At 42.1% G+C, this 15,693-nt stretch overlaps 1 protein-coding gene across 3 annotated transcripts in view; it reads left to right on the top strand.

The window, feature by feature from the left end:
• IL1R2 (interleukin 1 receptor type 2) overlaps positions 1-14,862 on the top strand; it is a 34,396-nt gene extending 19,534 nt beyond the window's left edge. For all 3 annotated transcript variants that reach the window (XM_047851151.1, XM_047851150.1, XM_047851152.1), the window contains 6 exons: positions 4,412-4,592; positions 7,095-7,269; positions 9,395-9,457; positions 10,503-10,638; positions 12,445-12,587; positions 14,670-14,862. In XM_047851151.1, the coding sequence (XP_047707107.1) occupies positions 4,412-4,592; positions 7,095-7,269; positions 9,395-9,457; positions 10,503-10,638; positions 12,445-12,587; positions 14,670-14,809 (838 nt within the window). In that variant the 3' untranslated portion in view covers positions 14,810-14,862. The remainder of the gene's footprint in view (positions 1-4,411; positions 4,593-7,094; positions 7,270-9,394; positions 9,458-10,502; positions 10,639-12,444; positions 12,588-14,669) is intronic.
• Positions 14,863-15,693: the final 831 nt, after the last annotated feature.

Genomic DNA, 15,693 nt, shown 5'->3' with positions numbered 1-15,693 from the left:
TTTTGGAGAGGAATAATAGCCATCCTACTGGGTGTGAAGTGTTATATTATTGGGCTTTCGATTTGCATTTCCCTAATGATTAGTTATGCTAAGCATATACCCATGTCCTTTATTGGCCAAATGTCTGTTCAAGTCCTTTGCCTAGTTTTAATTTTCAAAGTTTTTTGTTGTCTTATTTTTAATTTCCTTTAAAAATGGAAAAATAATTAAAATGCAGTGTTATATTAGTTTCAGGTGTAGAGTATTCAGCAGTTCTGTACATTTCTCAGTGCTCAGCACTATAAGTATACTTTTAATCACCTTCACCTATTTCATCCATTCCCCCACCCACCTCCCCTCTGATAATCACCAGTTTGTTCTCTGTATTTAAGAGTCTTGTTTGTTTCTTTTGTTGTTGTTGTTCATTTGTTTCTTAAATTCCACTTATGAGTGAAATTATATGGTATCTATCTTCCTCTGTCTGATTTATCTCACTTAGCATCATGCCATCTAGATCCATCTATGTTGTTGCAAATGGCAAGATTACATTCTTTTTTTGTGGCTGAGTCATAGTCCAGTGTGTCAATGAATCATCCTGTCAATGAATCCTGCCTAGTAAATAGACAATCTCTTACTTCCATAGCAGGGAAATGTGGATGCTTGATTTTACAATAGCTATCAATGCATGGTTTTTCTTTCCTTTTAGTGTAAAAGAATTCTAATGTTTTCCTAAGGAGCACTACTAGGAAAACTTAACAGTGTATTAGAAAAAGAACGGAATTGGGTTAGAATAGTATGGGTGTGAATCTTAGCTTTCTCATTTTCTAGCTGGTAGGATGTTGGTCTTATTACTTGGCATTTATGGGTTTCAGTTTTCTCCTCTGTAAAGAGAGTTGTTGGGAGAGTTCTATGAAATCACAGCATGTGAAGCACCTAGTATAGGGAGCACCGTAGAAGACGGTCAATATATACACGAAAGTGCCTTTTTTTTCCTGAAGGCAATGCTTATTGACTCTTGTAGTGATACTATGCAAAAATCAGGGAGATGTCAGCTGAGTGATGTTTGTCTTTTAAAGTTTGTTTTTATGGTTGTTTTAAAAAATTATACCTCATACTCATTTTATTTTCTATTCTTGTAGAAAAAAAGATCTGAGGGGCGCCTGGGTGGCTCAGTCGGTTGAGCGTCCGACTTCAGCTCAGGTCACGATCTCACGGTCCATGAGTTCGAGCCCTGCGTCGGCCTCTGGGCTGATGGCTCAGAACCTGGAGCCTGCTTCTGATTCTGTGTCTCCCTCTCTTTCTCTGCCCCTCCCCTGTTCATGCTCTGTCTCTCTCTGTCTCAAAAATAAATAAACATTAAAAAAAAAAGTGAAAAAAAGAAAAAAAGATCTGAGATTGAGAGGGGCGGTAGAAATCTCAGTGTGGGTCAAAGTTTCATAGCATGTGAGAGTCTACCTGGCTGATCTCTAGAACTCTCTTCCAGCTCTAAGATTGGGCTCCCAATGGATTGAGAATCACCAGCAGTTGCCATAATACCCTTTGGATTTGTAGTCACAGGTCATGAAACAGCCCTGTTCCTGTGATTTTTATAATCTTCTGATCCAGAATCCACAAGGCCTTTCTGTCAACCAGGGTGGGCAAGTCAGTGGCTTAAAACGACAAATGCTTATTTATCACACATGTAACAAGCCAACAAACCCATGTTGGGTTCAGAGACAATCGAGAACCCAGACTGAGGGGGCAGTCACTATCTCAAATGTTGGCTGCCATACCAGAAGGAGATTGCTATTAAAACTTTGGTGCAAGGACACCTGGGTGGCTCGGTTGGCGTCCAACTTTGACTCAGGTCATGATCTCGTGGTTTGTGAGTTCAAGCCCCGCATTGGGCAGCTCAGAGCCCGGAGCCTGCTTTGGATTCTGTGTCTCAAACTCTTTCTCTGCCCCTTCCCAACTTGTGCTCTGTCCTGTCTCTCTCAAAAATAAATAAACATAAAAAAAAAAAAAAACAACTTTGGTGTAGAAGTGACACACGTATATCTCATTGACTAGAAAGAGTCACATAACTGTACCCACCCACAGTGGGGCCATGACATGTTAATTCCACTGTATGCTCAGGATGGGGGAATTGGACACATTTGGTGAACAACACTAATGACCACCACCCCTTTGCTGTGGGGATGTAACACCACGTGGAGAATGTGAGTGTTGATCAAATCATTCCGCACACATCTTTCTTTTGCGTCATTTTCACAGGGTGTCTTGCCCAAGGGGAATTACCAGATCAAAAATGTGAACAGATTTGTAACTCTCAATATGCGTAGTAAGTTTGGTTTCCACAGATCCTGCCCTAATTTATGGGTTTTCCCAAAGCCTTACCAGGCTTCTAACCTTGGTTTGACCTCTTAGTTGTTGTACAGCCTTAGGAAATTACTTAATTTCTGTATACCTAATTTTCCTCATCTAAAAATGATATAATAATAATTTCTGCCTCATAGGGTTGGAGAATAGATAAAATAATATATAGAGAGCACCCAACACAGGGCCTGGCATGTATCTCCAGGTGCTGGGATGACTCTTTTCAGGTGTACACTCTTCTTTAGACTTGTCCTCATTTACATTTCTTTTTTCTTATTCAAAAAACATTTTTTAATGTTTATTTATTTTTGAGAGAGAGAGAACGTGGGAGCAGGGGAGGAGCAGAGAGAGAGGGAGACACAGAATCTGAAGCAGGCTCCAGGCTTTGAGCTGTCAGCACAGAGCCCGACGCAGGGCTTGAACTCACAGACCATGAGATCATGACCTGAGCTCAAGTCAGTTGCTCAACGGACTGAGCCACCCAGGTGCCCCTCCTCATTTACATTTCTTACAATGAGATTATATATTTTTCAAGATGATAGTTAACTTCCTGAATTTCTTTGTGCCTAAAATGTTTGTTCATTCTTTTCCTTTTTTAAACCAGACATGAAATATAATACAGATATTGGCTCTATATATTTGAATTAATTCTTTTTACTTTCAGGTAGCAAGATTTTATCACTTACTTCTTTCACATACATTTTTTACATTTTGTTCCTTCTTCAGATATAGATTGTTTTTTCTTTTGCTGTACAGGTTCCCTCCCCCCTGCCTCTTCCTTATACAGCACACATTTTCATGGTCTCTGTTGGTGTTGTGTTTCTTAGATAGCCAGGGGCTTAGCTGAGACCATTGTATTTTCATGTTTTTCTATTTTTTTCCTATGTTTCTATCAATGTTTTGCCTCTGCCATTTCCCCAGCTCTAGGGTCTTGATAGAATTATGATATTGAGATTAGAGTTAGGCCAACCAAAAAACAAACAAACAAAACCAAAAGAACACACACACACAAAAAAAAAACCCACCCAAATTAAAAACAAAACAAACTTGGGGTGCCTGGGTGGTGCAGTCGGTTAAGCGTCCGACTTCAGCCAGGTCACGATCTCGCGGTCCTGGAGTTCAAGCCCCGCGTCAGGCTCTGGGCTGATGGCTCAGAACCTGGAGCCTGTTTCCGATTCTGTGTCTCCCTCTCTCTCTGCCCCTCCCCCGTTCATGCTCTGTCTCTCTCTGTCCCAAAAATAAATAAACGTTGAAAAAAAAATTTTAAAAAAAAACAAAAAAACAAAACAAAACAAAAAAAACTTGCCAAGTTCATTTCCCCATGCAGTATTGCAAAATTATTTTATAGATCTTACACAAAGTTCTCAGCAGTTTTATGAAATTCGACTTAACGCTCATAGATGATTCCCAAAAGAAGTAAAGGGAACTTTATTCTAGGTAAATGGTGGCTTTTTGCATACAATCTCTCTTTTTGGATATGGCCTTCTGCATTAGGAAGTTGAATTGTGTTGGGGCTGTGCTCAGGGACCCCCTAGAACCTGGAAAGGTTCAGGCCTGTTTGAAGGATATTTGGGGATCTCTTAGTGACCCTCTATGGGGTTGAAATCAGGCTTGCAGAGGGTCCTTTGGGAAAAATGCAGACCATGTCATCATTTTTTTTTACAATAGTTATGATGTGGTACTTTTTTGTTGTTTTGTCTCTCAAGGACTCAAAAAGATCAGGAAGAGAAGCATTGTGATACTAATCAAGAAACTGCAGAACACAGATTTTAATGGGTTTGGGGAAATTTGTTTTTTTTTTTAATGTTTTATTTTATTTTTGAGGGAGAGACAGAGCACAAGTGGGGCATGGGCAGAGATAAGGAGACATAGAATCCGAAGCAGGCTTCAGGCTCCCAGCTGTCAGCACAGAGCCCACTGTGGGGCTCAAACTCATGAACCATGAGATCATGACCTGAGCTGAAGTCGGACACTCAACAACTGAGCCACCCAGGCGCCCCAAATTATTCTTAATGTCATTCAGCTTTACTGTTATTTTTCCTTGTCATTTATTATCCTTTTTTCTCTTTTATATCAGAAACACGTCTTACTGTGATGAAATGTCCACTGAGCTCAGGGTTTTTGAGAAGACAGAAGCTTCCCTGCCTTTCATATCATACCCACAAATTCTTACGTTGTCAACCTCTGGGTCCTTAGTTTGCCCTGAGCTGAGTGAATTCATCAGTAACAAAATGGACATGAAGATTCAGTGGTACAAGGTACATCTTTAAAAATTGCCATTTAAAAAAAATTTTTTTTTAAATTGCCATTTAATTGAAATATGTCTTACCAACTACAGGAAGGATATAAAATACCCATTCTGAAGATAACACATTCACTTTTATATTTCTGATTTTTTTTCAACTAGTTAGTTTAAAAAGGGCAATGATTAATATGTTCTGTTCATCTTTATGTGGCTGGGGCAAGGGTCCTCAGAGTAGGAATTTAAGAAGACAGAATGTAAAATGAATGCAGAGTAAGTGGCAGTTGAAGAGAATAGCTTTTTACTGTCATTTGTCTATAGCAATGGGAAAAAACCCATTGTTTATTTAACAACCGTGTACACATATTAATGAAGCTTTTTTAAAGCACATGATAATTAACTTTTGTGTTAAAGGAGTAAATATAGACACTTTGTTTTCTTGCCTGGTTGAATAAATACTATCATCAGATCACTTGTGTAGACAAGGTGTGGGCAAATGATAGCTATAACCAGTGGCCAAATTGAGTGGCCACCTGTTTTTATTTGCTGCGGATAGTTTTTACTTTCTTTGTTTCTTTCTTCTTTTATTTGAAAGAGAGAGAGAGAGCAGGGAGAGAGGCAGAGAGAGCGAGAGAGGGAATCTTAAGCATGCTCAGCATGGAGCCTGATGTGGAACTCAATCCCACGACCCTGGGATCATGACCTGAGCTGAAATCAAGAGTTGGACACTCAACTGAAATGAGCCACTGAGGCGCCCCCAGTTTTCACTTTCTTAAATGGTTAAAAAAATAAGACTAGTATTTCATGATATATGAAAATGACATAGAATTCAAATTTCAGTGTCAATAAATAGAGTTTTACTGGGACATGGCCATACTTTCTGTGTCTGTGGTCTCATACTCCAAGGGCAGAGCTGAATAGCTCTTCAAACTTACCAGAGGACAGAGGCCATGTGGAATGTAGGCCTGAAATATTTACTATCTGGTCCTTTACAGGAAAATTTGCTGATCCCTGATATAGACAGACCATAGACTGATGCTGAAAAGTTGTAATTTGTTTAAAATTTGATATAGGGCCACCTGGGTGGATCAGTCGGTTAAGCATCCAACTCTTGATTTTGGCTCAGTCACAATCTCGCAGGGTGTGGGATTGAGCCCCATGTCTGGCTCTGCACCAGCAGTGCGGAGCCTGCTTGGGATTCTCTGTCCCTCTCTCTCTGCCCCTTCCCTGCTTGCACTCTCTCTCTCTCTCTCAAAATAAATTAACATTAAAAAAATACAAAAAATACAATTTGATACAAATTAATTCTGTAATCGAGGATAGGTCAACCAGTTGACTGGTATTCTAGCTACAAGATATGTATAGGATATCAATGCTAATCGTTACTTAGTCTGAACTGGGTAGAAGTCTATTCTGGATTCCCTGGCATAAACTAACAAAGTAGGGACTGTTAATATCTCCATTTTACAGATTAAGAAATGGAGATACGGAAGTGTAAGGCACTTGTCCAAGGTCATGCAGCTGGTAGATGGTGCAGCCGGAACTCCAGCCCAGGAGGCCAGGCTCCACATACCACTGCCATTCAGGGGACCCCTGGGGGCTTAGATGCCTTGGAGGAATGGGGGTACTGAGCCCTGTTTGGCTTTTTCATGTTTGGCTCCTCCTGTTAGGAACAATAAAATCTCTTTTTGGTTAGATAGATTGTAAAATAATACTTTATGAGCCATTAGCTGACAAACCTTTCCAGTTATGTCTCTGCTACCATTCAGAGCAAGAGTCTGAAACAGCTCAAGGTTATGTTTGACTATTGCAAGGTTTCGATCATCATGGTTTTGAAAGATAGGTTCCTGAGAACACTGTGTGCTCATTAGGATGTTTTTTTGAATCACATTCAGTTTTTTTTCTGTTACTGGAGGCCTTGCTCTTGAGGATTCTGTTGTGTAAGACCCACAGAATCTCTCACCCATGTAGGAAGTGTGCTCTCATTTCTCACATTTAGTTTTTCTTTTTTTCACAAATTTTCTCCCATCTTTACTGACTCCTAAAATTGAAACAGTCTTTAAAGTAATTACTGCAATATTATTTCTTCTGAATATTACTTTTCAAGTCACAAGTGATTGAGGGGAAGAGGCAGAGAAGGAGAGAGAGAAAGAGATTCCCATGAGGGGCAGAGGATGAGAGAGAGAGAGAGAGAGAGAGAGAGAGAGAGAGAGAGAAATGGGGCTTGAGACCACCGATGTGGGACTGAACTCACTAACTGAGATCATGACCTGAGCTGAAGTCAGATACTTAACAACTGAACCACCCAGGCACCCTACAACTATGTTTTCTATGTTAACAAATTCCCTCTGCTAAGAAGTACAGTTAATAGTATGCCTAAAGTACATTTGTAAAGTAAATACCAGGGCAATTGTTGGATTGCATATTCAACATCAATTGTTAATACTGATACTATTCATATAGCTTTTGAGATATAAATTAGTACATAGTATAACTTTGAAAAATATTTTCCCCTAAGGATTCTGTCCTTTTGGATCAAGACAATGAGAAGTTTCTAAGTGTGAGGGGAACCTCTCGCTTACTCATACATAATGTGTCTGTGGAGGATGCAGGTTATTACAGCTGTGCCATGACATTCGCCCACGAAGGCATGCAGTACAACGTGACTAGGAATATTGAACTACGTGTCAACAGTGAGTACTTGCCATTGAGGTACTTTTCCACCCTGTCAATAGCAAGCATGTAAAGAACAAATTAGGGTTCCCCGTGGAATTCCTTGAATGTCTTTGGCAGGAAAGGAAGACAGACCTATCAATTCTCCTAAAGCATCAGTCTAATAAGACATGTGTGAACCTTTGAAAGATAGAAAGCAGGGTGTTTTCATGAGGAAAGCTGAATCCCTGGGTAGTTGATAGGGTTCCAAGTGTGAGGCTAAAACACACCAGCAGATGGGGCCAAACAGTGGTTCACTTGGAAGGTCTCTTTGGAAAACCCCTTTTGGAAGGCTTGTGCTCCAGGGCCAGCGATCAGAACATGGCTGCCATAACTTTATGTATAATTCTTGGATACTAGAATTTTATTGGACTTTTCAGTTAGAAGGCTGTGCATTGGGATATCCAGTGGAAAATGCCCTTTTTTTTTTTTGTCTTCCCCAAGGCGCGTGGCCCTTGAAACTAGAATTTCAAATAGTGAGTGCTCTCTTTGGTTTAAATGAGTTCTACTTGAAAGTAATGTTGTTAACAGTGTTGATTAGTATTTAAAATTGTTCAACATTTATTGCATACCTCCTACATGCTGGACATCAAGCTTGGTGCAAGGAACATAAAAGTGTTTAAGTCCTGGACTCTGCCCTGAAGAGTATGCTGCTTTTCTTTATGTTATATACTGAACAAGTACACAGTTGGAGTCTTTTAAGGCATTTTGGAGGGCTTTGAAAATACATTAAGGTTAAATAATTAGTCATTGAAGGGAGAAGACATTTTTTTTTTGTCACAGGGAATCCAGAGATTCAGTTTTACTACAGAGAAAATCGTGTCATGAACTGAAATCTCTAGGCTATTTTACTGTCTTATGAGGATTCATTCATACCAACAACTTGTTCCCCCACAGGGAATCATGGAAACTTCCCAGGATTTTGAAGGGGCTCCTAATTATCCTGTTTATGTGATACTGCATATGAACACTAGGGGGCGACCAACTTTCATATTACCCAGTGTTATGATCTCACTGTTTCTCAGAGGTTCTCAAAGGGTGGTCCTGGGCCAGCCAGAAGTAGCAGCACTTGGATGCTCACTAGACTTGGAAACTCTCATCTCCACCCCAGACCCACTGAATTAGAAACAGGAATGTGGTGGGGGGAGCACAGCAATCTGTGTTTAACATGCGGCCCACGGATGCTGATGTACCTTCAGATTTGAGAAGCACTAAGGTTTCTAGCCCCTGAGGCTTTTTTCTCGCCGCCTCTCTGTTGCCCCAGCATCTGTGCAGCAGGCATGCAATTATGTGTGTTTGTTGGGGGGCTGGGAGGAGACTCCTTCATGGTCAAGAAGCCATCTGGTCCTCTGCTGTGAGACTGCCTAATGCTTACTCACGTTAGGATTTCAAGAGGCTCTGCCAGGAAAGGTGTAAGGATGGAGTGAGCAGCTATGGAGATGGGCAGCCCTTCACCCACCCCCAGTCACGCTCTTTGCTCTAGTTCAGGTGCCCAGTTTCTTCAAGTGGTTGGGAGACCTTCCTCTTGGGAAGTTGGGTTGCTATTCAGAAGTCCACCTCTGTTTCCCAAAAGAGTTTATGTCTTCAATGAGCAAGGCATAGTAGCCAATGCTGGGTTGTGCTCTTTGTCACTCAGTGTGGGATTAACAGTATAAACAGGTGGTTCCCAAATACTTGTGCCTTTTTAAATTTTTTTCGAGTGACTCTTCAGAGGCAGGAATGGAAAGGATGGAGATATTTTAGGGCAAATAGATGTTGGGGTAAAGCCTATCTTGTGGACATTGTGAACATTGCTATTAAGGGTTTATTCAGGAAGCCAGGGAGGGGAATGGTTAATTATTTATCACACAGCAAAGAACATCTGTTAGTGGAATGTGTATTTAAGTGTGGCCTCTTCCAGTAATATCTCTTCTGGGAAAGGCATTGGCCAGAGATGCTCACTTTTGTGGAGAGCCTGTTTCCTTTGCTAGACAAAGGTCGAATCTTACAATGGCTGGCCGTACTGTAGAGGAGAACTTTGTTAATTAGCTAAACAATGGAACTTGACTCTCAGCTCGAAATGAAGGCTTTCCTAATTGAATCTTTTTTTCCTCCTATCATTCTCAGAAAAAGAAGAGGAGACAATTCCTGTGATTATCTCCCCCCACCAGACCATCTTAGCTTCACTGGGTAAGGCCCGCAAGGACCATGTAACCCACAGGGGTGCCTGCAGTCCCTAAGCGCAGTGTCCCAGACCCTTGTGACCCCCCTGGGTGGGACCCCAGGACCCCAGCGTGAGAGGCAGAAATAACAGATACGAGGGAACATTTCCTTCTGTGAGATGTTAGAAGTGGCATTGGTTGAAATTAGGTCTATTTTGTTACATGAAAACCGTACCTACAAAAATCTGCATGTAAAAATCCGAACATTCTGGTGACAGTTCTTAACTGTATGAGAGGATTAACAGCATGATTCCCTCATGTAGCCAGCACCTGTAGTATATTTTAAATCATTCACTTTACCAAACTTGGCTGACGCTAAGCTTTTTCCATAAGAGTCCATTTAAAAAATTTTTTTTGTAATGTTTTAATTTATTTTTGAGAGAGAGAGAGACAGAGCACAAGCAGGGGAGGGGCAGAGAGAGAGGGAGACACAGAATCCGAAGCAGGCTCCAGGCTCCGAGCTGTCAGCACAGAGCCTGATGCGGGGCTTGAACCCATGAACTGGGAGATCATGACCTGAGCCGAAGTCAGATGCTTAATCAACTGAGCCACCCAGGCGCCCCTCCATAAGAGTCCATTTGTAAAGTGAGGCTGATCCTGCCACTACTGGCCCCAAGAGACAGTCTCTTGTTGCCGAAATAGCTAGTCAGCTGGTTGACTGGGGTGAGGAAAGTGACCGACAAGGTCTCCATTTTTCACTCTGGCTCACACACACTTCACTGTTGAACATCACTATGTCTAACGGGATGCCACTCGATGCCAGCATCGACCGTGTAGGAGGGCCTCATTTCTCCTGTTTTCCAGAAGGAAAAGCTGCTCAGGGGTCCCGGTGGCTCAATGAAGGTCAAAAGCCACACTCAAGTCAGGCTGGGGTTCAGACAGGCCTGTGCCTGTGTTTGAGAAGATGGGGAAGGGTCCACCACTCAGATTTGCTGATGGACGCAAGGACTGGTGTGACCCCTGTTTCCTGGCTGGGTTCTGACGTATGATGTGTGCTGTCTTGCTGTATGCAGGGTCAAGATTGACAATCCCATGTAAGGTGTTTCTGGGAGCTGGCACACATTCGACCACCATGCTGTGGTGGATGGCCAACACCACCAGCATAGAGAGCGCGTACCAAGGAGGCCGTGTGACTGAGGGGCAGCGCCAGTAAGTGTGTGAAGATCTTTGTCAGCTGAGAAGCATCTTCTAGGCATAGCTGTTAGGGGACTGATGTGGGCTTTGCTCTTCCTTTTAGAGAAGGTCATACTGAACCTATTCGTAATGACACACATTCTACATTAAAAATAATCTTTTTGATTCTAAACTGTTGGAGTTTTAGGATTTTATACACTGAGTTTTGCTAAGCATTACCAATTGCTCTTGAGAATCAAACTTTCTCTAGGAGCTGAGTTGCTGCTGACTTGGCATTGATGTTGCATTTTCTAGCTGTTTCGTTTGTGTGTCGATTTTTGCAGTTTTCAAAAACATTTGTGTGTCGATTTTTGCAGTTTTCAAAAAAAAAAAAGAACCCAAAAAACTTTGGAGTTAATACATTTCCACTATGCACTCAGCAACCTGAGTGTCAAACATTTTCACAAACCCCTCGAAAGACTAAAGGTTAGTCCCAGTATCCAAGGGCCTCCTTTGTTTCTCAAGGAACTGGGGACTGCCGCAGGCACTAAGGAAGGTTAATACTAAAAGAAAGGAAGAATTCTGTTCTCATAAGAATTACTCTTTGGAATATGTTTTCTCACTCTGAAAGTAGAACAGTCAGACCCTGTAAGTGTGAACCATTTGTTTGAGGAAGGAGACCATTCAATGTTCCCAATTATCAAAGATTTTTAAAACTGTAGTTTTGGTACTCTGAATTAGCCTGAACTTTCAATTGCCAATTTTTTTTTAATTTTATTTTTTTCAACGTTTATTTATTTTTGGGACAGAGAGAGACAGAGCATGAACGGGGGAGGGGCAGAGAGAGAGGGAGACACAGAATCGGAAACAGGCTCCAGGCTCTGAGCCATCAGCCCAGAGCCCGACGCGGGGCTCGAACTCGCGGACCGCAAGATCGTGACCTGGCTGAAGTCGGATGCTTAACCGACTGCGCCACCCAGGCGCCCCTCAATTGCCAATTTTTTTATCTTTTTTTTTTTTTTGAAAGACCTATCAAAAAATACCTTTCTGGATGCAGTTTAGCAGGTCAGAATTATATGTGGTTAGCACAGCTGCTTGCTTGCACAGTCGTTGTTGAGAAAAGCTTGGCATTGCTAACATGCCTCATGTGGGCTTACTCACACTGTCCACTCACTTAAAGGAGCCTATTTTCTCCCAAGGAGAAAAAAAAAGATAGTCCTAGTAGATCCAAATACATGATGTTTTTATTCATGCTCATCAGTAGCAGTGAAGCATCTTCAGATTACCATCACTACAAATGGCTGACTTGAGCCATTCCCTGGCCCATCTGCGGCTCTCTGCTTCCAACTTGAGTTTCCAGAATGACAGCTGGCAAAGGAGCAGAGAGGAGGAAACACCAAGGAGGCCAGGATTCCTGGAAACTCCCTCCTCCTCAATATGCAAATGATTTATTGGTGTTACAGTTAAGTTTCCCCAAACCAGACATTTCTATTCCCACTGCCGCCTCTTTGTTCATCAATGGCCTTAAAAAATGGATTCTTCCATTATCCAAACAAAACTGGCTCCTGTTAAGTTCTCCTTGTGACAAGTGTCCTGTTACAGGCACCAACATCTTTAGTGTCACTCCCAACAGCTTCAGTGTCACTCTCACCTTCAGGCACAGGCTTAGAAATTCTCCCAGATAGGGAACAAATATAATGAATGACAAGTGCCCTTGACTTTATGAGTTGAGACCAATTTAAGCACAATAGATCCTTCTCATTGAGAGTGTTTGGATGTCTCCATTGTAAAGACGAACTTGCATTTGATACATCATGTTTGAGTGATTATTTCCTCCCTCAGGGAATACTCGGAAAATAACGAGAACTACATTGAAGTGCCACTGATTTTTGATCCAGTCATAAGAGAGGATTTGAACACGGATTTTAAATGCGTTGTGCGCAACACACTGAGTACTCAGATGCTACGTACCACGGTCAAAGAAGGTATGTATCAAGCAGCGTGTTTGATGTTCTGTGGCTGCTAGACAATGTTACTGGCTTTCCACGTGATTGCTTAGGCCACCGAAAGCAGATCTCTCATTTTTTTCTGATTTATTTTTTGTCGGGTGGAGGCTGGCTTTGGGAGAGTATATTCAAATCAAAATTTAAGCAGCAAACTGATTTTTGGAAAAAAGACAAAGTGGTTCTGTGATAAACTTAAAAAAATCCTTGTGTTCTGCCCTGGATCAGCAAGACCACCTGTTTCTTCCTGACGCCTCTAGCGGGAGGGTGGGACATTCTTTATCCCGAAATTGAGAAACTCCCTTCCCCAAGAGGTGGGGGCTGGGAGATATGTGGGGCTCAGGGCAGCTTCAGGGTTAAAGTCATCAGTCAACCCAGTGCCCATTTAATGGACCTTTAAGAAAGACGAAAAGCCCATGCTATCGTTTTGACCAAGTTGATTTCTTCCCAGTGTTTAAGCACTGAGTGGGAAAGGGAAATAGAGGTAGTGCAGAGACCCTTGGCAGCCAGAGAGGTCAACAGGCGACAAGCCAGAAGTGATCTCCAGCTACAGTCTCATTATGCCTTCTGGGCAGTCTGTAGCAATCAAAGAAATCGCTCCACATTCTCTGTGTTTGCTGGGAAGGCAGCTGCAGACAGACTTGTAATTGAAAAGCTGAGGATTTGGTTAAGCCTCAGGGCAGAGCATGACAACACCCCTGATGTCTTAAGCCACTAGTTGGAAACACAAAACCCTTGGCTCACCCCACATCTACCCAGCTTCTCCCAGGGTAAGGCAAAAGACTGCAGTTGGGCGGTACGCCTTTCATACTCAAGTTTGAGAACCATTGTCCTAAATCATTTCCATGAAAGGGTCAGTAGTTGTAGAGATTTGGAAAGGAAGCATCCCACGGAAAGCAGAGTTCACTTCTGGGGTTCAGACTGTGACCCAAAGGAACCTATGGTTTGTCTGGTCCTGAAGCTGGGACCCTTTAAACATTTCTGTAATGTGAGCCTGCTCCCTCCATGTCCTGTGCTGGATTGGCCATGCCTCATGGCAGCAGGCATAGCCGAAAGCCTGTCACCAGCATTGAGAGGTGCCTCTGGGCGGCTGCTTGGAAAATTAAAGCTTTTTTCATTTCTAAACCTTGTGGGATTTTAAGAGAGAAGAATCATCTGGAGAAATGGTGTGACATTGTGTAGATTCCTGGAGGCCTAGACAGACCATGATAAATAGCTTTAAAATGTAGAGCTCTGGCTTCATCGTCGAGTCCAGTAACACTTATGTACTTGTGTGTACTTGTTATGTTTTTATTTGTACTCTCTCTATTTTCATAACACAGGGATACCAAGGAGTAGAATGTAAAATAGCTGGGCCCAAGCAATAATCTTGACACCTAAGGCTCCTTTATTTGAAGTTTGTTTTCTCTTCCTTTGCTACTTTACTTAATCTTCCTGATAGCCACACTCATTGGAAAGGGGCAGACTGTACCCTGACCAAGTCATAGTTAGCTGGTGAGGCCTAAACAGATACCATCTTTTTAAAATTTTTTTTATTTTTTTAAAATGTTCATTCATTTTTGAGAGACAGAGACAGCGGGTGAGCGGGGAAGGGGCAGAGAGAGAAAGAGAGAGAGGGAGACACCGAACCTGAAGCAGGCTCCAGGCTCTGAGCTGTCAGCACAGAGCCCCATGGGGGCTCGAACTCACAAACTGTAAGCTCATGACCTGAGCCGAAGTCGGACGCTTCACTGACTAAGCCTCCCAGATGCCGCTAAACAGATACCATCTTATTGCACACTATTCAACGGGCGGAACAAGGATCCATGACCCGTCACCCCACTCTCTGCTGTTTCTCTTTATTGGATTTTTGTTCTACCTTCCTTGTTTCCCTAATGCCACAGATATCATTCTCAAATATCCTTGACCTGATTGAGGGACATGCTTTCTAAAAAATCAGTGCACTATTATTAGAAAAGACAAACCCCACTTCCTGTCTTCTCCGTAAACCTGCCCTGCACTGTCCTGCCCTGGCAGTGAGAGAATGTTCCATCCACCCATGATGTGACTCTGTTCTTCCTACAGCTGCCACATTCTCCTGGGGGATTGCGCTGGCCCCCCTCTCCCTGGTCTTCTTGGTTTTGGTGGGAATATGGATGCACAGACGGTATAAACACAGAACTGGAAAAACATATGGTTTGACCACGTTAAAGACTGGCCCTTAAGATTTTCAATCTTACACGAGTGAAATAAAGGCAATAAAACAATTCAAATCCAAGCGATATCCTTTTTCATGGAAGTGGCTTGACCTTTTCGAAGATAGTGCTCTTCCTCAGTTTAACAGAGCTGCTGTGTTTATGGTGAAGCCCTAAAGAAAGAATGTGATGTTTATCCTGAAGCTGAATGACAGGAGGAAGTGTGCATGTGGGCGGGTGAGTAGCTCCCTGCCACTTGTGACCTGTTTAAAAGAGTGAGGTGCCCCCAGGCCTGAGTTAGAGTCAAAAACATCTAGGTGAGTTTTATAATTCATTCATTCGTCATTTAACAAAAGCGTATTAGAAGTCTACCTTGGCTATGCTCCGTGGAAGGTGTTATAGATACAAAAATAGTTAAGATGTAGGCTGCGTTTTGGGGAAGATGGAATTTCATTTTGAGACCAGAAAGAGTGCTTTAGAAATGCTACAGAAGGAGAATCAGCAAGAATTGCTGAATTTTTTCAAAAGGACGAGCCAAAAAGTAGCAATTAAAATAGAGTAGATTGTGAGAAAAATACATGTTATTAGGACATATTAGTGAACTGAGAAACAGACTCAACTTTACAACAAAGCTTCTGAAAGTAAGGAGGAAAGAAAGGTATTGGGATGATTGCATACACATTGCAAAAAAAAAAAACAAAACTAGGACCCCTTTTATATCATGTTACTCCTCCCAAAGAATCCCAGTTGAATTGATAAATTAAATTTAAATAAATCAAATTGTAGAAAAATTAGCATGACTCACTCCTTCATTTATTTGAGTCTTTGTTCAAGAGTCCTTCCCAGAGGCACTTCTGAATAGCACCTCTTTTCCATCCCTCTCTGTCCCCTCCCTCTGCTTTGTGTGTGATAGA

This window comes from Prionailurus viverrinus, chromosome A3 (assembly GCF_022837055.1).
Source record: "Prionailurus viverrinus isolate Anna chromosome A3, UM_Priviv_1.0, whole genome shotgun sequence".
Classification (NCBI taxonomy): domain Eukaryota; kingdom Metazoa; phylum Chordata; class Mammalia; order Carnivora; family Felidae; genus Prionailurus; species Prionailurus viverrinus.
This window is presented reverse-complemented; position numbering and strand designations above follow the sequence as displayed.